This window comes from Mustela erminea, chromosome 8 (genome assembly GCF_009829155.1).
Source record: "Mustela erminea isolate mMusErm1 chromosome 8, mMusErm1.Pri, whole genome shotgun sequence".
Classification (NCBI taxonomy): domain Eukaryota; kingdom Metazoa; phylum Chordata; class Mammalia; order Carnivora; family Mustelidae; genus Mustela; species Mustela erminea.
This window is the reverse complement of record NC_045621.1, coordinates 25,527,962-25,551,732: the sequence shown is the minus strand read 5'-3', so window position 1 is coordinate 25,551,732 and position 23,771 is coordinate 25,527,962. Positions and strand designations below refer to the sequence as shown.

The following is a 23,771-nucleotide window of genomic DNA, read 5'->3' as shown; positions in this document are numbered from 1 at the left end:
AAGCTGGCTTCTGGTACCTCTTCTGTTCCTGCCAAGCTTGCCTCTAGGCCCATGTTGCTTTGGGGACCCAAGGCTCCTTTTTTGAACTTTCAAACCAATAGCAACTATAGAATTTACTGACGCAAAACAGCCATAAACAATTGGTGTTGCAAATAAATCCTAAATCAAATCTAAATACATTGAGCCTATTTTCTTGAGTTTAAAAGTATTTAACTATCTTAAAAGGTTCATCATCCAAATTTGAGTTCTTTGCTAATAAAAAAAGTAAGTCTTTCACAGAAAGTGATAATAATTCGGACAGAGTCTTTCCCAGAAACTTGCTGGCTCATTAGATCTTTTGCATTTAAAATGTTATTATGATCATCAGACTTTCAAGACCTTGGTGGCAATGACTCAAACCCTCATCTATTATTCAAAGCTCTTCTAATAACAAGCTTGAGAAAAGTTCCTCAAAGCAAATTCATTCATTCCATGAAATTTTGTAAGTCCCTACTGTGTATGAGACTGTATAGGACCACAACACTGAACTGGACATTAGCCCAGCCTCCAAAGAGTACTTAGTAAGTCGGTCAGGGAGATGAGAAAGGCTTAGATGTATTCATCTCCCACAAGGTCCAGTATTAAGGGCTTCAAGAAGAATATTGAAAATGTGCTATGGGGGTTCAGTGAAGACCATCCTTCTAGTTGGGGATTTGGGGAAAAGCTGTAAGCAGCCATAATATTTTCATCCAGTCCTCCCTTCTGGTGATAGATCAATGTGGGTGTGTACTTGTGTAGACTTACTTCAACCGTCTAATTATTTTCTCTCATCCAGGGCAGTGACTTTCTGATTCATACACAAATCAGATCCTTCCTTCTCTCACTGTAGCATATGGGCAAAACTGGATTATGACTGAAACCATCTATTTGCCAGATAATTGAACACATAGACTGATGGCAGTTTAGCTTTTTCCATTCCACTGAGCAATTAAAAAAAAAAACCATTTTATTGATGATTTTAAGTAGGTGTGTGTTGAGAAAGGAGAGAAGAGAAATTTTAGTCAAAGGAGTGGTAGTCTCCTGAATTTTCTTACAAAGTAAATGAAGAAAGAGATGCTGTTATCTTTTTATAGCTTCTTTAGGGAATTGGGGGAGACCTTTCGAAACCTAATTGCCTCTATTGTTTCTTAATTTCTAATGAGGGACCCCTTTCGAAAGGACAGTCATGTAGTAATTACCAGGAGAAAACGGGGAGAGCCTGGGGAGGAAAGAGAGGGGAAAATAGAGAGCCAAAGAATGAATTTGATCAAAGGACCAATGTGAAAACAATTTTTTTTTAATTAACAAATGAAAGACGACGAAAAAGTATTTTGGCAGACAGAGAAGTGAAACAAGACTAAATCATCCAAAATCACACATCTCCCTTTCTGCAGGAACAAATGGAATCCTGTGACACCAGGATTATGTATAAACATATCACCAAAATTTAGCTCACCAAACTTTTAAACCATGACCTTCTTTTGGGGTCTACCCTCCTGCCTCCCCGCCTACCCCCGCACCCCTGCCTCCACTTGACCTGACTTGCATATTTAAATGCTTCCTTTCTGAAACAGACCGCTGCAATGACCAGGACACCAGGACATCCTACCGAATTGGAGATACTTGGAGCAAGAAGGATAATCGGGGGAACCTTCTCCAGTGCATCTGCACGGGCAACGGCCGAGGGGAGTGGAAGTGCGAACGCCACGCGTCTGTGCAGACGACATCCACTGGTGAGGGGCAGAGCTAGCGGGGCCGGAAACAGGAAGTCATTTCAAAACGTATTTCTGCGAATCCATCATTCCTTTGACCTGCCATTTGAGGATGAGTTGCTGGGTTTCTGCTAAACATCTGAGTTCATTTACAGATGTTGGTTGTTAAGACTTTGTTTAGTATCAGTTTTTAAATTTAAATAAAAATTAGAATAAACGTCTTGGGAAGGTGGAAGCAGTTTTAGCCCCAAGAGTGTAAATGGACCTTTAAGGAAATGCTAATATTATAAAACCTACACCTTTCTATGGAGATATATACTCACCCATACACATTCCCATGTAGATGCATTTTTAATACCTAAAAGGGATTTTAATGGGAATGAAGGAGTTATGGTGAGTTACATGACTACATGGGATTTTAATGGGATTTTAATGGGAATGAAGGAGTTATGGTGAGTTACATGACTACATGATTCCTCTGCTAGGACAAGGGAAAGAAGTACATTTCTTCTTTTGCAAAATGGAATATATTTCCTTGTCCTGACATTCAGCTCTCTTTGCAGCGGAAACAATCCTTTATGTGGACTTTGCTCCAGCAGACTTTGTTGCATTCCATAAAATAATGCACAGTCATTTTCTTCATGTATTGGCATTCACAATTTGAGAAATTCAGAGGATGCCTAGAGATGAGAATGAATGACACAATGTCTAAGCATTTAAAACAAAAAAAAAAAAGAAGTTTTTATTACTTCTAGTGCAAGAATGAGATCTTTGCATTGTAGCTTGTTTTGTAAGAGTCTGAAGACAGAAATATGACACTCGAGGGTGTGTACTTGCTACCATTCCTAATATGTTCTCATCAGGTTTTTACTACATAATATACTAGCCTTGTTGCTTAGCCCTTTATCAGTCAGTCATTTAGCTAAAAATATTAATTATTTATTTAGATTTTTCTCCTTTTGATGAGTTTTCATCTTGTTCTGAGCACTTCCAAAGGTGAACAAGATTAGATTTGATAGTCTCTTTGAGTTATTTGATTATTATCAGTGAAATTACTGTCATCCAAAGAAACAAACAAATACAAATATCAATCTCCTGAAATAGTTTAAGAGGATAGTTGGGGTTTGAAGGGGTAAAGATTCAATAAATGTTGTCTATTTCTATTAATATTATGAATAGTGTACGGAAAAGTTTCTGTTATTCAAAAAGGTTGATAAACACTGGGATTAAAAAAATGTGGAACGTCCTCCTGTAGGATCTTTACGTTGCCTTGCATTGTACCTCTTCAGTGGAGTATATTAATACAAATGCCATCTCCCCCATGGGTGTGGCCTTGGGACCAGTCATCTGTGCAGTGTCTTTGGGTTCTCATGTTGAGCAACACTTAGGTAGATGGTGAATTCAATCTACCCATTATCCTGGTGTCAGTTCTGACTCTTCTTCTGCAGGCCTGGTCTTTGGAAGAACAGATTTCCAAAATCTTAAAAAAATCAACATATTCTGTTGTCTTACTCTGAAAGGAAAGCTATGTTAAGAGGATTGATTGGTTTTAGAAACACAACAAGCAAATTCCCAAATAATCTTGGGAGGAAACAAAATATGGAAGGAGGGGCAACTTCTAGAGAATTCCGGGGTATTCTCTGATGAGCTCAGAATTAAACAGATGACCATAGGTCTCATACAGAGTGGTAGGCACTTCTCAAAAACAATACTGGGAAGAGAAATGTTCAGTGATATTGAACTTATGGGAGCTGCTAAGAGAGCAAGGGTGAGAAGAAGGTTGAGGCATGAAGACAACACAGGGTACATGAGGGCTTGGGGAGATGAGGCATAGAGCAAAGAAGGAAGTGGAAGGAACTTGTGGTGGAGGATTATGAAGGAGAGCACCATGAGCTTCCCGGAGCGAGTGCGGAACTGATGAGGGCATCTGCTCTGTTGACTGACAGGATAATGTCTGGGATTTAGAAATCCCAATAGCTCCAGATGAGCTGGAAGATGGAGACCATTTGGTGGACTCCTACAGATTATCTCCTAGGCTGAGTGTAGAAGCTAATGCAGAAAGGGAGGGGCATTTCTTTCCAGTTCCAGGTCAGTAACACCATGGATTTCAGAGTGATCTGTGTGGGACCCTGAGGATCCCAAGTCCAGAAGAGTTTATTTGTTTTCTCTTATCCGGGTTTTTAACTGCCTTTTCTCATGCTCCTAGGATCTGGCCCCTTCACAGATGTCCGAACGGCCATTTACCAGCCCCAGCCTCACCCCCAACCTGCTCCTTACGGCCACTGTGTCACAGACAGTGGTGTGGTTTACTCTGTGGGGATGCAGTGGCTGAAGACACAAGGAAATAAGCAAATGCTTTGCACTTGCCTGGGCAATGGAGTCAGCTGCCAAGAGACAGGTCTGCATTGACTTTTCAAAAAATAGTACTGATAACTTCTTATTACTTAATTTTTGAAAGGCAATACATTCATCTACCAAAAAAGAAAGAAAGAGAGAAACAGTAAAAACAAACCAGAAAAGCTTATAATCTTTCCACCCTGTGATAACAACCAGGGTTGGCATTTCATATATTTTCTTCTAATCTTTTTAATCTATGTAGTTTCTTTCCTGTAGTGGGAATTCAGCTGCTATGTATTATCTTTATTTGTCTAAAATGTTGTAACAAGAAGGTTGCCTTCTGAATAGCAAATCAACCATATTGTAAACTCTAAATCGCCAATTTCTGGAGCTTCGCAAGTGTAAACTTCCCTCAACAACCTAATGCATTGTCTCTGGGCTAGAACGTGGTAGTAATGATAATAGGAACGTTCGGGACACTTGACTTTTCCCTAGAAGAACCTCATGTGTTTATTAAGGCACCAACAGTGTCGTCTGTATCCCTCCAGTATACCTTAAGCAGCATTCTTAATGAACCTGTATTAATATACCTTTACAAATGGGGAAACTGAGGCATAACAGCCAAGGTGGCAACAAAGGACACGGGCAAAAGAACTCAGGCATCCCTCTAGGCACAAAGGTCAGGGTTCCTGAGTAACATGTTTTGGCTGGCATTAGCTAGGTGGTGATCTCTACTAGTAGCTTGAGGGCACACGCTCCATCTCAATTAAGCTAGGAAGAAGCAGCTCCTGGTGAGACATAAATGCAGACTTATTTACCGAGAGCCTTTTGGTTATGCTTGTAGCCGTCACCCAGACTTACGGTGGCAATTCCAATGGGGAGCCTTGTGTCCTACCGTTCACCTACAACGGCAGAACATTCTACTCCTGCACCACGGAAGGGCGGCAGGACGGCCACCTGTGGTGCAGCACCACCTCCAATTACGAGCAAGACCAGAAATACTCCTTCTGTACAGACCACACCGGTGAGTCTCCCCAGGGGGAAACAGAGCAGTGAGAAAAAGCCATTTCTCCTATTTCCATTGGCCAGGCTTCCAGCCTTTCATCTTGAGGCTGCCAAAGAAGTAGTACTTTTGTTCCATATGAACCCAAGAGACATGAAGCTAACTTAGCCGCTGAAGACCCTTCCTGGTTCTCCAGTCCTCCTGGGAAATGACACCCAGGGGAAGGCCCTCCAGTTCAATTCTATTTGACCCAGTTGGGATTCTGATGTGATTAAAGATACAGTATATTAAAATCCATAGGCGATCCCACAGGGCTCAAGAATATACAGGATGGACGCCTCGGAGCCTCTGCTGCTCTTCTGGTTAAAACTGTTTTATTCCCAGCAACCGTTTGAATTTTCTCTTCGGGCTGGGAAAATGAGAGGGGATTCAAGTCTGTTTTGAAGGTAGAAGGAGGAATCGCTAAGGCAGCCTACAGCTCTGTGATCAGGCATTCTTGATTCGGGGGGTGGATTCCCTGTGAATTACCTCCAGAACCCCGGCTTGCTCAGAGCCTTCCTGTCCTTGCACCCCGCTGTGCTCCGCTGTAATACTCGTCTTCCTATTTGTGTCCTCTTCTGGGCAGTTTTGGTTCAGACTCGAGGTGGGAACTCCAATGGTGCCTTGTGCCACTTCCCCTTCTTGTACAACAACCACAACTACACGGACTGTACTTCCGAGGGCAGGAGGGACAACATGAAGTGGTGTGGAACCACGCCCAACTACGACGCTGACCAGAAGTTTGGATTCTGCCCCATGGCTGGTAAGATGAAGCCCTGTAGGCTCCCATTTACATAGTAAGACAGAAGAAGAGTGTCCAGTTTACTCCCAGTTCGCCCATTCAGTCTTAATTTTCAGACAGCACAAAACTTCATGAGGTATACTTATATATCTGTGTAAGTGTATATAATATTACATAAATGGTATGTATATTATATATGTATAGTATATATAATATATATTATATTTAGTATATAATTATTTATGTAATCGTAAAATCCTTTTGATATAATTTAATATCCAAAAATATATAAATACATTAAATACACTTTTTAAGACATCTGGAAATGCACATTTTTCACAAGTTTGTCATTTGTAAGGAACACATAGCTGAGTATCTTAACACATTTCATGTGTAACTGCTGTAGTCACAGTCCTACTATATTTACACCTAACTGTGGCTCAACTAGAATACATTCTCTCACTTATGAAATACCAAAATGGCCCAAACTCTATGTTTTCTAACAAGTATGGGATCTTTTCTGGTTTCAAGAGGGATATAGTTGGTATGAATGGTGAAAGGGAAGCCAATACCAAAACCTCTTGTTTTCAAATCTCAAGAACCCCACAAGTTACATTTGATCGAAAACCCCACTTGCACTGTTATCAAGTGTCTGTATAAGGCAATGAAACCCAAGAACGCTACTTACACTCACTTTTATTTCTTTCAACAAATAGATTGTTGGATTAAGAAGAAAACCATGCTTTCACTTGCAATTCTCTACCCAAATACATAGTTTCCTTTTGGGATCAAATAAAGCAGAACTAGAAAAAGTTATGGTACAGTAGTCAACATCAGTCTTCTAGAACAATGCAGACCCGTTGTGTGCACATGTAGGTATTATCATGGTTTAACATGCCCTCACCTTTCCTGCAATTATTCTCCAAAACATACTTCACCTTTGGACTAGGTTTGCTCTCTTTAGGACTCAAAACTCTACACATACATGCCCACAGCGGCACTGAGACTTCTTTAAGGCACACCAGACTGATTTCCAAGTGAGAGTTGTTAGGATAACCAAGCTAGATGGATAATAGTGTGTATGTTTTTAGGCCTTATGATCATTTCTCCATCCATTTCCACACAGCCCACGAGGAAATCTGCACAACCAATGAAGGGGTCATGTATCGCATTGGAGATCAGTGGGACAAACAGCACGATATGGGTCACATGATGAGGTGCACATGCGTCGGGAATGGTCGTGGAGAATGGACTTGTGTTGCCTACTCCCAGCTCCGAGGTATGCTAGCTCATTGATGAGAACTTTTGAGAAGACCAAGTTTGTAGGGGAAAACTTGTACTTTACCAAAAGTAGGAGAGGAAGTAGGCATTGCCATGCCATGAGTCTCCTGGACACCTTGAGCTTCTCATGTCAGTAGCCAGTAGAGAAAAGCTGGCAAAGAAATTCTAAAATTCAGAGGCATTCCCAGGAGGTAAGTACTTACACTGAGCTGAGAAGATGACTCCAAAGGCTGGAGCACAATCTTCTGATCCTTTTAGCTTTTCGTTAGGCTATTGGAGTCACGTCTAGAAAAGATTGGATAATTTCTCTAAAGAAAAGAGACTTTGCTATTTTTTTGAAAAGATTTTATATATTTATTTGAGAGAGAGAGAGAGAACACGTGCATAAGTGGAGGGAGGGGCAGAAGTAGAGGAAGAAGATGCAGGGCTCGATCCCAGGACCCTGAGATCATGACTTGAGCTGAAGGCAGATGCTTAACGGACTGGGTCACCCAGGTGCCCTGAGACTCTGCTGTTCTGACATCAGACCTTTGTGAGTCCAAACTGAAGGTGACAGAAACTTACTTCTTTTGCTCAGAGCATTTTTTCCCACTTTGGATCCTAGTATATAATAGGGATGATGATTTATTAAAGTCATTTTAGTACTTCTGTTTCTTTGACTTGAAAACTAAGATTTAGGCAGAACTCTGAGCTAATAAATAGTTCATGTAACTGGTATGTTGACATTGGCCTGAACTTGTTCTCCTTTTGTGAGTAACACACTCCAGTAATAATAATTCCATATGAGGTTGCCGAACTGAAAGGAACCCTAGAAAGACATACAGACTAATTGTTCACTTACCCGATGAAGAAGCTGAGAGACCTCAAGGGGAAAGTAATTTTTTCAGGATCTTTCAGAGAGTTAGGAACAGAGTTGCCCTAATTTTCTTTTTACTTTCACAAACGCCGTAGATGTTATTCTATTTCCCATATCCAGGTATCTCCCCACCCCTGCCATTCCAAAGATCAGACCATCACACCATGTTGGGTGTTCCATAAGTATGTTTGATCTTCCTCCCAATTTCTCAGAGCAAGCAGAGATCTGACGGACATTATCAATGGAGCAAAAACTTCTCCAGAAGTGAAATATGCATTTGTTCAAAAATCGCCTTTCCACAGGAAGGCATTTTTACCGCATTCTGTAGCTGTATGCACTTTGACCTCTGATACTTAAGTTTATAAGAAAGAGTTTATGAAAGAATTATTTTTTCCAAAAATTGTATTTCTGACTAAGCTTTAATAAAGTGTTCGTTCTATGCTAGTAGAATAGTAAGTTTAGTGGGAAGTGTTATAAATTAGTGGAAACAACTGTATGCTTTGAATAGCATGGTATTTTGGGGGCACCTGGGTGGTTTAGTTGGTTAAGCATCCCGCTTTTAATTTGAACTCAGATCATGATCACAGGGTTGTAAATTTGAGCCCCGCATCAGGCTCCACACTCAGCGTGGCATCTGCTTGAGATTCTCTCTCTCTCTCTCTCCCTCTGCCTCTCCCCAACTTGTGCATGCAAGTGCGTGCGCGCGCTCTCTCTCTGTCTAAAATAAATAAATCAATCTTTTTTTTAAAAAAGCATGACATTTTTAAATTTCATCATGAAACTTAAAAAAGCTCTTCACCTCCCCACTGTTTCCTAAACAGATCAGTGCATTGTTGACGACATCACTTACAACGTGAATGACACATTCCACAAACGTCATGAGGAGGGACACATGCTGAATTGTACCTGCTTTGGTCAGGGCCGGGGAAGATGGAAGTGTGATCCTGTTGGTAATTAGCCTTCGTGTCTCTAGATGGTTTTGGATGCTGGGACTAGTTAACAAGTTTCAGATAAGGAGAGCTAGTTCTTGACTTCAGACTTTGATCAGTGTGTTGCCAAGAGCTTTGTAAAATCTTTTCTCTAATCATGACGCAGTATATCAACTTGATATTGGTAGTCATCTATTGTTATGAGTCTAGTAACATGCAGGTTTATTTTAATGGAATAGAATCAGTTCTTTGGTTCTGGATCATAAAGAGAATCCATGTTATGAAGGAGAACCTTCCTTTGCTGACTGTGTAGATTCTCATGCCAGGAAATACCTCCTTCCAAAGACTGTATTTTTCTTGGCTGCCCTCTATAATAGATCTAAGCAAATAGCGAAGGTTGAGCCCTAATAGAGCTGTGGGCCAGCTTTAAGGTAACCCATTAATATTACTTTACTAAGAGAGACCTGTTGCTCACTAAGAAAACAAACTAATCAGATGAGTTTGTTTGACCTGAGATTATCAAAGCTGAGACAGAGTCCTGAGAGGTCTTTTCAGAAGCTGCTCAGCAAGTATTCATAGTGAAAATCTAGTTCATTCATTTACATGTAAAACTAAGCACTCCAAAATTTAAAGAGGTATATAAAGTGATATTTTGTCCTTACTATTCAAATGGTAAGTCAGTTTCATTCATGTTGGCAAAATATATCTAAGTTAGTTTTCTCAAATTGGTATTCAGAATGTCAGGATATCCTGAAATCTAAATCACAAAATTTTTATTTAGAACTACTATCTTTTTAGAAGACCAAACATTTTTTCCAGTGGGTACTTATTTACTGCTAGCTATCCTGTAAGGTAAAAGACAGGAACAAAATATTTTGTAACCACATATATTTGTGAGGACACCTGCAAGTTCCCATTGAAACTAAGAATGTATGCTCCCTTGCCCACTTGCTGGAGCACACTGAAATTTAATTTGTAGCTCTCCATCTTCGATGACGCTTCGATGACGCTTCTTTCACTTTGTATATATTTTAGACCAATGCCAGGATTCAGAAACCCGAACATTTTATCAAATTGGAGATTCGTGGGAGAAGTATGTGCATGGTGTCAGGTACCAGTGCTATTGCTATGGCCGTGGCATTGGGGAGTGGCATTGCCAGCCTTTGCAGACCTATCCAGGTAAGTAGCTAGATTCGTGCAAACTGACAGCTTCCAACTCAGTTGTAAAAACTGGGCAGGATCCTTATTTTTAATCCTCTGGTCCCTAAATCAGCCTCTCCTCTTTCTCCTCTTTTTCGCCAATCACTATCTAACAATCGGATTTTTGACTCAAATGATTTTCCTTCCTCCCCAGTCAAGTAAAAGATGTGCGAGGCTGGGAAAATATGCCTGTGTGTCAGTTTGTTTCTGAACACTCTAGAACATCCCATAAGTTTAAAACCTCCAGCTAATTGGATCTCCCGTCGGCACATGTAAATAAAAACCGTGCAGTGAGCTACCCTGGCAGCGAAGTGTCGGGATTTTATGTTATGACTCTTGAGGGAGAGATTGGATACAGAGATGACATGGAATATAATGCAGGGTATGTGTGTTCAGTCAGCATTTCAGCCAGGGCCTCTTTGTGTCAAAATTTTCATTTGTTTGATCAACTGGAGTCTAGAACAAAGTATTCTGGGTCAAGAGTTGAGTAATTCAGTCAATTTTCTGCCCACGCAGTTCAAATACTCCCAAATGGTTATTGCTGGTATTTTGTTGTTGTTGTTGTTGTTGTTTTTAAGGTCATAGGACATAATGCCTAGCTATAGGTGTGATTAACTCATTTAGGAAAAAAAAAACAGATTTATGGAGCGTCTGGGTGGCTCAGTGGGTTAAGCCTCTGCCTTCGGCTTGGGTCATAGTCTCAGGGACTTGGGATCAAGTCCTGCATTGGGCTCTCTGCTCGGCTTGGAGCCTACTTCTGCCCCTCTTTTTTCTGCCTGCCTCTCTGCCTACTTGTGATCTCTCTGTCAAATAAAAAAATAAAATCTTAAAAAAAAAGAGAGAAAAGAAATCAGATTTTTAAAATTTAATAATAATTAATTAATAATAATTAGGAAGCTTTCATCTTTAGGTGCCAGTTATTTGAATAACTACCGAGGTGCAAAGCCTCCTAGAACTCTGTTGACTTTAGACTAGAAACATGGCCCACATTCAGAAACAAAAACAGGTTTTCCTAGCATCAGAACCTGCCTCTGACAGAAATTAAGATTAAGTAATCTCAGTCCCTTCATAGTGTAGTAAGAGATTCACTATCTCGAGAACCAGGTATGGAACAATTTGATCGAAGTTAGAGTTTGCCGAAGTCATGGGTCCCAGCTGTACAGGTGCTGTGAAAGAGATCCATGTCAGGCTCTACTCGTCAGCTTCTCATCTGTAAAATGGGGAGGTTAAAGCTGATTGCCTTTAAAGGTCCTTCCAGCACTAACCATCTAACAGACCTCTGACCCTAAATACTAACCACCCAGATACACCCTTTCCACAGACTTGGAAGAAACTCGCTTCTCCTCAATCCCTCAGTCACTGTCAGAGTTGTCGAAGGTGACCTTTGTCTTAAGCCCACAGCATAAATGAACTTGGCTCTTAAGTTGTATTTTTTTTTTTTAAGATTTTATTTATTTATTTGACACAGAGAGAGAGATCACAAGTAGGCAGAGAGGCAGGCAGAGACAGAGGAGAAGCAGGCTCCCCGCTGAGCAGAGAACCCGATGCGGGGCTTGATCCCAGGACCCTGAGATCATGACCTGAGCCAAAGGCAGAGGCTTTAACCCACTGAGCCACTCAGGTGCCCCCTTAAGTTGTATTTTATGACAGATTTAGGTGTAGGAATCACTTAAAATAATTTTTTTTGTTTAATAATTTTTTTTAAATCTGCAGAAAAACCTTAAGTGCATTGGTTTTCTTCTTTAATGAGGCAACTAAAGAATAGAAACGTTTAAAGAAATGCTCTCTAGTTTCTGTGTTTCAGATTGTTACTGGTGTGGTGGTTTGTTGAAAATCGTTCTCAATGATTTAAGAGAGAATTTTTTTTTCTCACTTTAAAACTAGCCTGTTTCTCAAAGCCGGAAGCATTTTCCACTGGAAGCATTTTGGTGGACACGACAAGGGTAAAATCTAGGTGGAAAGGAAGGAAGCCTTCTGCTTTGGAGTTTTACAGGTTGAGTTTGCTCCTACTTTTTAAAAAAGGCTCAGAGGAATGCCCAGTGAACATGGAGGAGGAGATTTAGAGAGGGGGTTGATGTTTGCCCTCGGTACGAGGTTGGGTGCTTATCTCTGTGTCTGGTTTACTCAATGGTTCACGCCTAGTACACGGGGCTTTCTGAGTGTGGGAAGAGTAAAGGAGCCACAGATGACCAGGAGACTGTCTCCCAGCCTTGCCCCATAGGCTCCGCCCAGGGAGGATTTGATGGAGTTGTTCAAAGGAACAGAAGATAAGAGGCATTTGGTTTGTCAATAAACAGCTAGGAAAAGCACAGATCTCAGCAAATAAAAGAGAGAAAAAAGGACTGAGTCACAAACGCATAAATATTTAACTTCCTCAGGGTCATCGTTACTGGAAATGATTCCTTTCAGCCTTATTTTAAACCGATTTTAAAAGTATACACGTCGCGTCATATTTTTACTTAACGGTTTTCTGGTTAAGCTTGGTCAGACTGAGTAAGAGAGGAAGTCAAGTTTTTAAAATGGTAATTGCTAGTATACACCACTATATTAATTTTAGTTTTATTGAATCTAACTGATGTAAATGATGTCGGAATTTTCAGACTTCCTGTCTTCAGATCATATGTAGATTAAGGTAGAGTGGTAATCAGAATTGAGTTGACCTTACAAATGATGGACACAGTCTCTTTTCTTTCTGAACAAAAATATACTAAATGCATGAACCCACACAGCTGTTCAGTGCAACCCCCTTAAGGGTGGGCTGCGGTACAAGCGTGAAATTTCAAAACAATTTCGAACCAATGCTTTAAGTTTTAGAAAGAAAAGAAACTTCTGTAGTTTTGCTCCATCACAGAGGTAAAAACCACTGAGTCATCTTTTCCTCCCCACCACCTCCTCCTCATGGACCCAGGAACATGATCAGGGTTAAAGGTGAGCAGTAAAAGACATTCATATTGTCTTTCGGAAACTTAATAGACATTTTACCATCAAAACTTTTGGTTTTAATTAAAGGCTGGGGTTTTTTTTGGAGCAGTTCCCAGCAAAATTGAAAAGAAGGTACAGAGCTTTCCCATGTAGCCCCTGCCCTCACACATGCCCAGGCACCTGTTACAGACAGTCCCCTCTGGCATGTGCATTGCTTACAGTGGAGAAATCTGCATCGACACTGTTTTCACCCAAAGTCTGTGGTTTAACTAAGGATCACTCTTGGTGTTGTACATGCTGTGGCATCACAAACTTCTTCCTCCCTTTAAATCGTGATTGTCAAACTATATAAAATACATATCAGGTGTCTTTTTACTTAAGGAAATCATAGTAGGAATTCTTTAGAGAATCGATATTTAAACAACCTTAGGCCAATTATTGTAAAGAATTTAAGGACGTGATATTCCTGTATTTACTGATGTTCCCAGAAGTCACGTCTCTGACATTTTACTTCATTATATGTCTTATTTTTTTTTAATTTATTAAATTAAATAAATTTAAGTACACTTGTATTTGCAAGGATCTTCATGAACAGAAGGGGTAATTTAAAAAATGACGTGTAATTAACTTCTGCCAGTTGATGAGAACACACATCCTTCCGTGTTCTGTGAAATATACCCTCCTTTAGAATGGAAAATGGAGAATCTTATGCATGAATTTTGGTATTTTACATTTGGTATTTTGGTTTAGAAATATGTGCATTAAATGAAATTAAGACTCAGAGAATATTTGTTAGTTTTCCAACCACTTTGAATTATTCCCAGTGCAGAAGTGAGTATATTGTCCTAAAACTTTTGAATCTACACAGATATTCAAGCTTTGTACTTATTTTGCCACAGAATATCTTGTCTGCAGAGAGTATTGAACAGCATAACAATTAAGTTCAAGATGACTATTTTTTTTTTTCCCTAAGAGCTTTCAGAAAACTTAAATCTGTTAACATACAGGTGAAATGCTTTATGAGACTTGCAAAATGTTGCTTTCTTTTGATAGGGTAGCAGTTAGAAATTCTTGGAAAGGTTATGGCAAGGAACTTTATTTTTATATCCAATAAGTAGAACATTGATTGACATCATAAAAAAAGACAGTATTTAGGAAGAAGATGGTGTTCTATGCTGTAAGCTTAAATTCTCTAGCTGTTTCATTATTATCCTAAATGGAGTCTACACTACTAAGAAATTAATTCTACTTCTCTTATATGGTTTTTTTAAAAAAAAGAAGAAGAAGAAGAAGAAGAAGAACCAAAATCAGACTTTAAATTTTGTTGGAAACAGTCATGTATATTGAGATATGGAAATACTGAATTTAGTATATACTTCAAAATGCTATTTCAGTTGGTAACTGCCTTTGAAAAAAAGTTTGATCTCTTAATAATTTGAGCACTCAGTGGTAGGATTTTAGAGTATACTTACTGAGTAAAACTAAAACTTAACCTTTCCCCCAATAGGATGCTTCGGTTGATAAGAAATAAAACTGAGTCTTAGGGCTTCTGTCTGGCTCAGTCAAAAGAGCACGCAACTCTTGATCTGGGGGTAAAGTTCGGGCCCCAGATTGGGTATAGAGATTACTTAAATAAGACTTACTTTAAAAAAAAAAAGAAAGAAAACTGAATCTGTAATTTATTCATTAAGGATTCTATCTCATTTAGAAATATGTGTGTTTTACATCATGTCCCATGGCCTTTGGAATGTTTCCTTCTTCGTGGGTAGATACATTCTTGATGAAAGCCTTTACAAACGAGAATTTGCTTTAAAGCAGCTCAGTATGATAAATAGAGTTTGGGTTCTGTGTTGCTTTATTTGGGTTTGAGTAGTTTCGCAATTTTCTCAAAATTCTTTGAAAATTGAGAGGAAAGCAAACAGTGGCATTTTTCAAATTTTATTTGCTATAAACAAGTTCTATTTGCATTTCTCATGTGATGGACGATGATCTATCGATGAAGAAAGGATTTTGTGGCATTGATTTCCAAGGTCAAGATGTAAAAAAGTAATCCCAGAATTTTTTTTTTTTTTTTACTCACATTTACTGATAAATAAAACCGTCTTTTAATGATGACCATCCATTTGCAGTAACTTTTAAGCTAAAGTAAGTGAATACCCAAGATCACCAAATCTCACATTTTCATTTTCAGGCACAACTGGTCCTGTCCAAGTAATCATCACCGAGACTCCCAGTCAACCCAATTCTCACCCTATCCAGTGGAATGCCCCAGAACCATCTCACATTTCCAAGTACATTCTCAGATGGAAGCCTGTGAGTATCCCACTCAGAAACTGCGCACACTGAGGCTACCGAAATTAACACGTCCTAAACATTCTTTTTTCCAACTTTTGAGCCCACAGATCTGATTGACTATCCGTGGCTTGACATAAAGATTTAGCTTTTTTGGTATTTGGAAGGATTTAGAAAGATTTGGTATTTAGAACGATCTTCTTAACAAGGACTTAGAAATGATAATGCCAGAAACGATTCTTCCCCAATATGGGAAGATAATCTGAAGGTTTCATATGTCTTGGAACTCTGTCAGAGGAAAATAGTGATGGGCATCATTTCCATGATTTGAAAAATCAGTATTTAGCTCTTTGGATTCATTTTCATAAGGGAGCACTTCTTAAAACATTATTTTTGATCCTCTGAAGTTATTTAGATAGAAGGGAAGAGAGGGCTGGAGGGAAGAATACATGAGGAATGACAGTTTGTTTAAAAAGTGAACCTTATGATTTTCTAATAAGAACCATCTAGAAATTGAAGAAATCTTACAGAGGAAGGTATTGGTCTAGTAAGCTTTAGTTTTTCTTATCCTTCAGACCTGCCTGCTATACTTCCAAAATTCATGACTTGTAACTTGAGAAACACTGTTTTAAACACAGGAGAAAAATCCCCACTTTTAGTCATAGCTATCAAATTCTAGCAATTAGAAACAAAATGGGTGGGGGAGGGGTGCCTGGGTGGCTTAGTTGGTTGAGTGTCTGCCTTCAGCTGTGTTGATCCCAGGGTCTGTCAGTGCCCTAATCAGCAAGGAGCCTGCTTCTACCTCTCCCCCGGCCCCTCCCCCTGCCACCTACTCTCTCTGTCTCTTTAAATAAATAAACAAACAAATAAATAAATAACAAAATGAAACCTTTGACTGCCCTGTGCAGTTGTATTTAAACTCCTGGAGAAAAAAATTCAAGCTGTAAAATCATTTTCTTTTTGTAGTATACTCTGTACTCTTATCCATGGTATATGAATCAGCCATTTCCAGAACTTTGTATGTAGTAGATTTTAGTCAGTGAGATCACTATATTTTCCCCTAAAAACCTTGTTTCTCATCTTTTTGTTTCATCACCAATTTTATTTACTTTAAATCTAACTCTGAGTTGTTACAGGAGATCTCTGTAATAAGGAACATTTACAGAGAGGTATAAAATATACTTTGAAATGGAAAGTCTTCAAAGAAACTGCAGTGATGAATTTCTTTGAGGTTTTTAACAATTAAGAATTTTCAGGGATGCCTGGGTGGCTCAGTTGGTTGGGCTGCTGCCTTTGGTTTGGGTCATGGTCCCGGGATCCTGGAATCGAGTCCCACATCGGGCTCCTTGCTCAGTAGGGCGCCTGCTTCTCCCTCTGCCTCTGCCTGCTTGTGCTCGCTCTCTCTTTCTCTCTCTCTGACAAATAAATAAATAAATAAAGTCTTTAAAAGAATTTTCAGGTTTTTTCTCAATGGATGTTACCTGAGATTTTGTGTTTGAGTATTTTCTTTTGATAGCTAACTATCTAGAAAAGTTCACATTGAACAAAAGATTTATCATTAAATCTGAGCTAATTGCCATGACTAATTGCCGGTTTTTTTCAGGGTATTTGAGTTAAAATTTGAATTTAAAATATACTAGGATCTGTTTCGTTGATTTCAAAAATATAAACGGACACTTGAATATTTGAATTATCGAGGAAGTGGTTGATTGAATAATTTAAAGAAGTTACTGGGCATTAAAAGTGTATTTTGACTTAGTTTAGAATATTTACACTTAAAAGGATCTCGTCTTGTTTGAAGTAAGGCTGTTTCTTTTCCACACATTTTATTGCAATGAGATTTATGATCCATGACATGTTAATGAAGTTGGACAGGATGTGAAAATGTAAACTGGAATCAAAGATTAAATAAACCGAAGTCACATTCTTCTGCAGTCTTGCCCAAAGTTGGGAACTACTTCTGATGGGGTAATTCATACCCAGGAGTGAGTCATACAGCCAGACCAGGGGAACCTTAGATGTGATGGTCTCAGGAACTGAGTCACAAAGAAGGATTATACTTTTTACTATTTCTGCAAGGCAAGAAATTTGTATCCTACTTAGTGAAAGAGAATATATGGCCTTTGCCACTTCAGAGAAGAATATAGCTCTGTTCATTGTAGAAATTTAAAAAAATGAGAGAGGCAAAACTTGGATTCTTCATCAGTCTGACAAAAAGGAAGGTGTCCAGCACCTGTGACAGTGTGGCCTTGGGCATGTCATATAATGCTATTTCTTCTCCTGTAACATGAAGGAAACTATACCGTTAACTTGGAAGGAAGAGAGATAGGAAGTTTAAATGAGCAAATGCGAGTAAAACAGCCCAGTTCGTGGCACATGGTGAGCTACCAGTACATATTAGCTATGATAATAATTATTATTAATATTAAACTCTGCTATAGGTCCCTGTTCTGATTCCTGTTTTCCATGATTTTTCCTCCACAATGGAGCTGCCTAGGTGCCTCGTTCTTTGAAGACTAATCAATATCATCTCTGAATGTTCATCCTTGTGAATACTTACGTGACTTCTTTTAAATCTTTAGAAAAATTCTCCAGGCCGTTGGAAGGAAGCTACCATTCCTGGCCACTTGAATTCATACACCATCAAAGGCCTGACGCCAGGTGTGGTATATGAGGGACAGCTCATCAGCGTCCAGCACTATGGCCACCGAGAGGTGACGCGCTTTGACTTCACCACCACCAGCACCAGCCCCCCTGTGACCAGTACGTATGCCACCCGTCCTCATGGCTGTGCCTGCGTTCCTCAGGAAGTGGTTTGCTTCCCAAGTCCTATTCTTCCATAGATGGCACCAACCTTTTCTTTTAATGGTGTTCTGTAGATGACAGTAGTAAATGCTCTCCACGGCTGAAGGTCCCCTCTGCCCTTTCTGTGACCCTCTAGGCAACACCGTGACAGGAGAGACGACACCCCTTTCTCCCGTTGTGGCCACGTCTGAATCTGTGACTGAAATCACAGCCAGCAGCTTTGTGGTCTCGTGGGTCTCGGCTTCAGACACTGTGTCAGGATTCCGTGTGGAATACGAGCTGAGTGAGGAGGGAGATGAACCACAGTATCTCGGTAAGCTACAAGTGCCGTCATGATGGCTTTGGAACTGGTTGACAGCTTGGACTGAACAAACTTCCAGTGTGAGGAAGGGACAGAGCTGGCATTTCTAGAACGAAGCTGGGATTTTCCTGAGCCATGCTCACATTTTCCTGGTTCCCAATATGAGCAACATTACCCATTTGCCTGGGTACAGGTCTATAAAACCATAGTGTTTTCTTTTTAATAATTTTTTAAAAATATTTTATTTATTTATTTGACAGACAGAGATCACAAGTAGGCACAGAAGCAGTCAGAGAGAGAGAGAGAGAGAGGGAAGCAGGCTCCCGCTGAGCAGAGAGCCTGATGTGGGGCTTGATCCCAGGACCCTGAGATCGTGACCTGAGCTGAAGACAGAGGCTTAACCCGCTGAGCCACCCAGGCACCCCTCTTTTTAATAATTTTTTTTAAAAATAGATTTTACTATTTATTTATGTGAGCAAGAGAACAGGGAGAGGAGCAGAGGGAGAGGGATAAGCAGACTCCGCACCGAGTGCAGAGCCCTACATGGGACTTGATCTCAAGACCCTGAGGTCATGACCTGAGCCGAAATCGCATCAGACGCTCAACCAGCTAAGCCACCCAGGAGCTCCCAGGGTTTTCTTTAGGGAAGTGATTGCCAGTTTGAAGACCACAGCAGAAAATGTTAGCCTTTGGAGGTGCACAGTATAAGAAAAGAACATACCTCCTTTCCCGTTGTCCCCTGCCCATAACCATCACCCTGACTTTTTTAACTAGAGAGAGCTACTTTTACAAATTGGGGGTGGATTATACAAATTACATCTCTTTAGAGAAAAAAAATTTCGAAAAAATGGGGAACGAAAGAAAAGTTATCCCATAATGCATTGATATTATTGATTCTCCATTTAGAACACGTCCTTCTAGACTCGCCCCCTTCCCTCATGAATATGTAGTTTTAACAATATTTCTCTTCTAGGCTGTGGAGCGAGTTCGGGGATTGGTTTGCTCTGAGTGGTAACCTTTCCTTTCTATTTTAAAGATCTTCCAAGCACGGCCACTTCTGTGAACATCCCTGACCTGCTTCCTGGCCGGAAATACATTGTCAATGTCTATCAGATATCTGAGGAAGGAGAGCAGAGCCTGATCCTGTCTACTTCGCAGACTACAGGTACGTGTGTCGTACACTCTGTAAAGAGAAGCTTTTTTTCTGCAGAATAGGCCTCGAGCAGTATTTCCTGACTGTTATCATCGTGTGCTCCTTTCATTTTCTGTTAGCTCCGGATGCGCCTCCTGACCCCGCTGTGGACCGAGTTGACGACACCTCGATTGTTGTTCGCTGGAGCAGACCCCAGGCGCCCATCACAGGTGATGCTGGCCTCCCTTTTGGCTGCCATGTTGATCTTGACACCACGGGTGGTGAGGGAGCCAGTTCTGACCTGTGGACAGGGATACCACTTAACTCTCCTACATAACTCTAGACTAGGGTAGAGGGGTGTGTGTGTGTACGTGTGTGTGTAATAGTAATTCAGAATGTGATTATTTTCAAGTCTTACAGCTCTGCTTCTTACAGATCATTTCCCGTCATGTCCATTTTATTGACCCCCCTACACACGTACACACTTAGACACAAAACCTCGAAAGCCAGCTCCCTGAGTTACTAAACCAGGCATTTCTGAGGTCGAAGAGGGGTAATTTTTCTGAAAACCTCACTCTAGGACTTACTCTTAAAGAGGTAACCCAGTTGCCGTCTTAGCTCATTAAGCTACTCCACTGCCTCTGAAGTTTGGGAAAGATGCAGACAGCGCTAGACGATCTGTGCTCAAGGTTGTTCATTAATTGCTTTCATTGCCCAGAGCTCAAAGAGAAGAAGTCGTTTTCACATGAATATTTTCACCTCATAGCATCTCTAATAGACATTTATTAAGGATCTTGGATCTTCGAGGATGATATTTATTATTAAAAAGGATTGCAAGACTGCTCTTATTTTATCTTTGTACTGAACAGTCCCGATAGGAAATGGGAACATGTAGAGTCAGAAAGCATCTCTAGTTCTAGACTAATCAAGCAAGAGTCTAAGGGCTTTTCAGAGAAGAGAGATTTAGGACTCATTAAACCTCTGTTTCATAAAACTGTGTGGCTAACTTCTCCCCCTTGAATCTGCAGGATATAGAATAGTGTATTCGCCCTCGGTAGAAGGCAGCAGCACGGAGCTCAACCTTCCTGAAACTGCCAACTCCGTCACCCTTAGTGACTTGCAACCTGGTGTCCAGTATAACATCACCATCTACGCGGTGGAAGAAAACCAAGAAAGTACTCCTGTTTTCATCCAACAGGAAACCACAGGTGTCCCGCGTTCAGGTAACTGAGAGCCTCCTCCTGTGCTAGCCTACCTTTCAGGGCTTAGCAAGACAAGACGCTTAACCTCCCTTTTATTGGAGGAATACAACCAGGCTCATTCCATTAGCCTGCTGGGGTGGACCAGAAGTGGGAGACTGAAGAGTTATTATTTCTCTGGGAGGGCTGTTTTATCTCTGTCAACAGTTCCTGTGTGCAAGTAATCTTACAGATGAGCTTATCCTTCAACTTAAGAAATTTGGCTGAAATGTCCATGCTATAAACTAACTTATCAAAGCTGGCTCTTGGCTTTCCTGATTAAAAACCAACACATAAAACCTTCCTATTTTTCCCCAGAAACTTTGGTGTTCGTTCCTCTGTTACTTTAGAGTTTTACAAAATGGCTCAGTAAAATGCAAGCCACATTTTTTCTGTTGTCACAATTAGGGTATTTTTTGGTTTTGTTTTTTGGTTGTGTGTGTGTGTGTGTGTGTGTGTATTTTAAACTCCTTAACAGGACACTTAATACATTGGAAACTCATCTGCTTACCTACACATTTTAGGTTAAGTGAAATAAAAAGCTTCAGATGTCCTGTGTAAGCAGGATGACTGAACTATGGAAATATAAACAGAAACACACATTCTCTGGTGGAGAGACAAAACTTAGCATTGCTTTGAAATGAGAGGCGCCACGAATTTCCTTACGTACATCCAGGAAATTGGCTTAAAATAAATACACCTCAGTGGGAATTGTGAATGACCAGTTGGCTCTTGTCTGTTAGATAAAGTTCCCCCTCCTCGGGACCTGCAGTTTGTGGAAGTGACGGACGTGAAGATCACCATCATGTGGAGCCCCCCCGAGAGCGCGGTGACCGGCTACCGCGTGGACGTGATCCCTGTCAACCTGCCTGGGGAACACGGCCAGAGGCTGCCCATCAGCAGGAATGCCTTTGCGGAAGTCACCGGACTGTCCCCCGGGGTCACCTATCACTTCAAGGTCTTCGCTGTGAACCAGGGGAGGGAGAGCAAGCCTCTGACGGCGGAACAAACGACCAGTATGTCCTGCTCCCGACTCTCCCCACCCTGACTCCCAGTCTGTGGTGAAGGCACAGCAAACCGTTAAGTCCTGGGGGTCGGGTTAGAGATAAGGAGATACCCGGTGGGTGAGGGAATGCATCGTGGACGGGAAGCACGTCGTTAGTCTGAGGCCAGCTCCACGGATGCTCAACAGTGACCCATTTCCCGAATACGCCTACCCCCGTAGCGGGTGATGGCACCAAGAGAGGCAACTTAAGAGAACGTGATTTTCTTTGCTGACAGAGACATGGATTGTAAATTTGAGGATATTTTCTGTAACTAAAAATACCTAGATCAAAATGCAAATGTATGCTCTTAACCTTTTCTAGAATTATTTATAAATAGTCATTGCTGAAACAGTCACTGCATATGAAGTCCCAGGGCCTCTGCTCGGTTCTTTACGAGCATGGTCCTTATATTTAATACTCTCCTTGACCTAACGAAGAAGGTCTTCTCATCCGCATTGGGTTTGTGAAGAAATTGAAGCTGATAGAAAATTCTGCAGTCTGTAACGTCCCAGAGCTAGGAAGCAATGGGGCTGGCCCATGTAGACTGCTGTCATTGTGACCCCATGTCCAGTTTTTTCACTTATTACACTGGATTACCTTGTAAGCATTTCCTTCATCTGGAAAGTGTTTTAATTCACTGCAGAGAAAGTTCTAGCTATCACACTGAAGAACACTCACGGTTTGTGTGATTCTTTCTGATAGTCTGATAGTGTGCACTCACCAGCTTCCTGCTGTGATTCTGATGGATATGCTATAATTATTAGCTAACACGGATCATGCGAAAATTACTTTTATTTCTCTAGCAAAGGACTATTCATTCAATACATGCACACAATATTCTTTCTGTCCCGTGTAGAGTTTCATCTTGCCCTCGTATTTTGGGGCTTCTCTCTCATGTCTTAACCTGTTCGGTTCAGAGTGCATTGTGACATTCATGAGAGGTTTATTTTTTTGGTTATTGTTTCTGTTTTGATGATGTGATCTCTACAATGTTAGTATAATATCAGAGGGTTATGGGAAAGAAATGCTGGAAAATTGGACTTTCCTCAGGACCAAAGTCAAGTGGGAAAAAAAAAAAAGCAATTTCTCATGATTAACACCATTTTGCAAAGTTCCATGTAGCCCTCTATCTCATACTGGCTCCACGTTTCCAAGGTTTTGAGTTTTACTGAGTTTCAGCTTTAAGGAAGGTTTAAAAAATCCAGTGAAGCTTTTGAGTTTCGGGATGATCATGACTGAGGGTCAAATATTTCTTGGTGTGTTTCATCTTTTTTCTAGAATTGGATGCTCCCACTAACCTCCAGTTTACCAATGAAACGGACACCACTGTCTTAGTGACCTGGACTCCTCCTCGGGCCCGGATAGCGGGGTACCGACTGACTGTGGGCCCGACCCGGGGAGGCCAGCCCAAGCAGTACAATGTGGGTCCCTCGGCCTCACAGTACCCACTGAGGAATCTGCAGCCCGCTTCTGAGTATACCGCATCCCTCGTTGCAGTCAAAGGCAACCAGCAGAGCCCTAAAGTCACCGGGGTCTTCACCACTCGTAAGCCAATGTTTGAATGTCTTGTCTTTGTGATTTCATAGGTTCTTACCTGAATTTACATCCTCCGTCCTTCATCCAATTTTTTAAAAAAATTAACTTAAAATACCTTAGTACGAGGTTTAAGTAAAAAGGAAGATTTAAAGCAGTGCTACTACTCAAAGTGTGGTCAGGGACCAGCCCCTCAATCCGTGGGTGGTTATCAGACACTGAGGAGCTTGTGCTGGGATAGAAACCCCGAAGCACGCGATTCGGTTCAGTTGATCGTTTTCAGAAGCAAGATTTTCTTTCTTTCTTTTTTTTTTTTTCCCCAAAGATTTTATTTATTTATTTGACAGATATCACAAGTAGGCAGAGATGCAGACAGAGAGAGAGG

General features: G+C 40.7%; 1 protein-coding gene across 12 annotated transcripts in view; it reads left to right on the top strand.

Moving 5' to 3' along the window:
* FN1 (fibronectin 1) overlaps positions 1–23,771 on the top strand; it is a 67,283-nt gene that overhangs the window by 6,210 nt on the left and 37,302 nt on the right. For all 12 annotated transcript variants that reach the window (XM_032354715.1, XM_032354721.1, XM_032354714.1 and 9 more), the window contains exons 6-20: positions 1,593–1,751; positions 3,937–4,128; positions 4,912–5,091; positions 5,696–5,872; positions 6,978–7,130; positions 8,810–8,938; positions 9,953–10,096; positions 15,231–15,352; positions 17,914–18,094; positions 18,273–18,449; positions 19,474–19,602; positions 19,710–19,799; positions 20,598–20,792; positions 21,551–21,823; positions 23,132–23,398. In XM_032354715.1, coding sequence (XP_032210606.1) covers positions 1,593–1,751; positions 3,937–4,128; positions 4,912–5,091; positions 5,696–5,872; positions 6,978–7,130; positions 8,810–8,938; positions 9,953–10,096; positions 15,231–15,352; positions 17,914–18,094; positions 18,273–18,449; positions 19,474–19,602; positions 19,710–19,799; positions 20,598–20,792; positions 21,551–21,823; positions 23,132–23,398 — 2,568 coding nt within the window. The remainder of the gene's footprint in view (positions 1–1,592; positions 1,752–3,936; positions 4,129–4,911; positions 5,092–5,695; positions 5,873–6,977; positions 7,131–8,809; positions 8,939–9,952; positions 10,097–15,230; positions 15,353–17,913; positions 18,095–18,272; positions 18,450–19,473; positions 19,603–19,709; positions 19,800–20,597; positions 20,793–21,550; positions 21,824–23,131; positions 23,399–23,771) is intronic.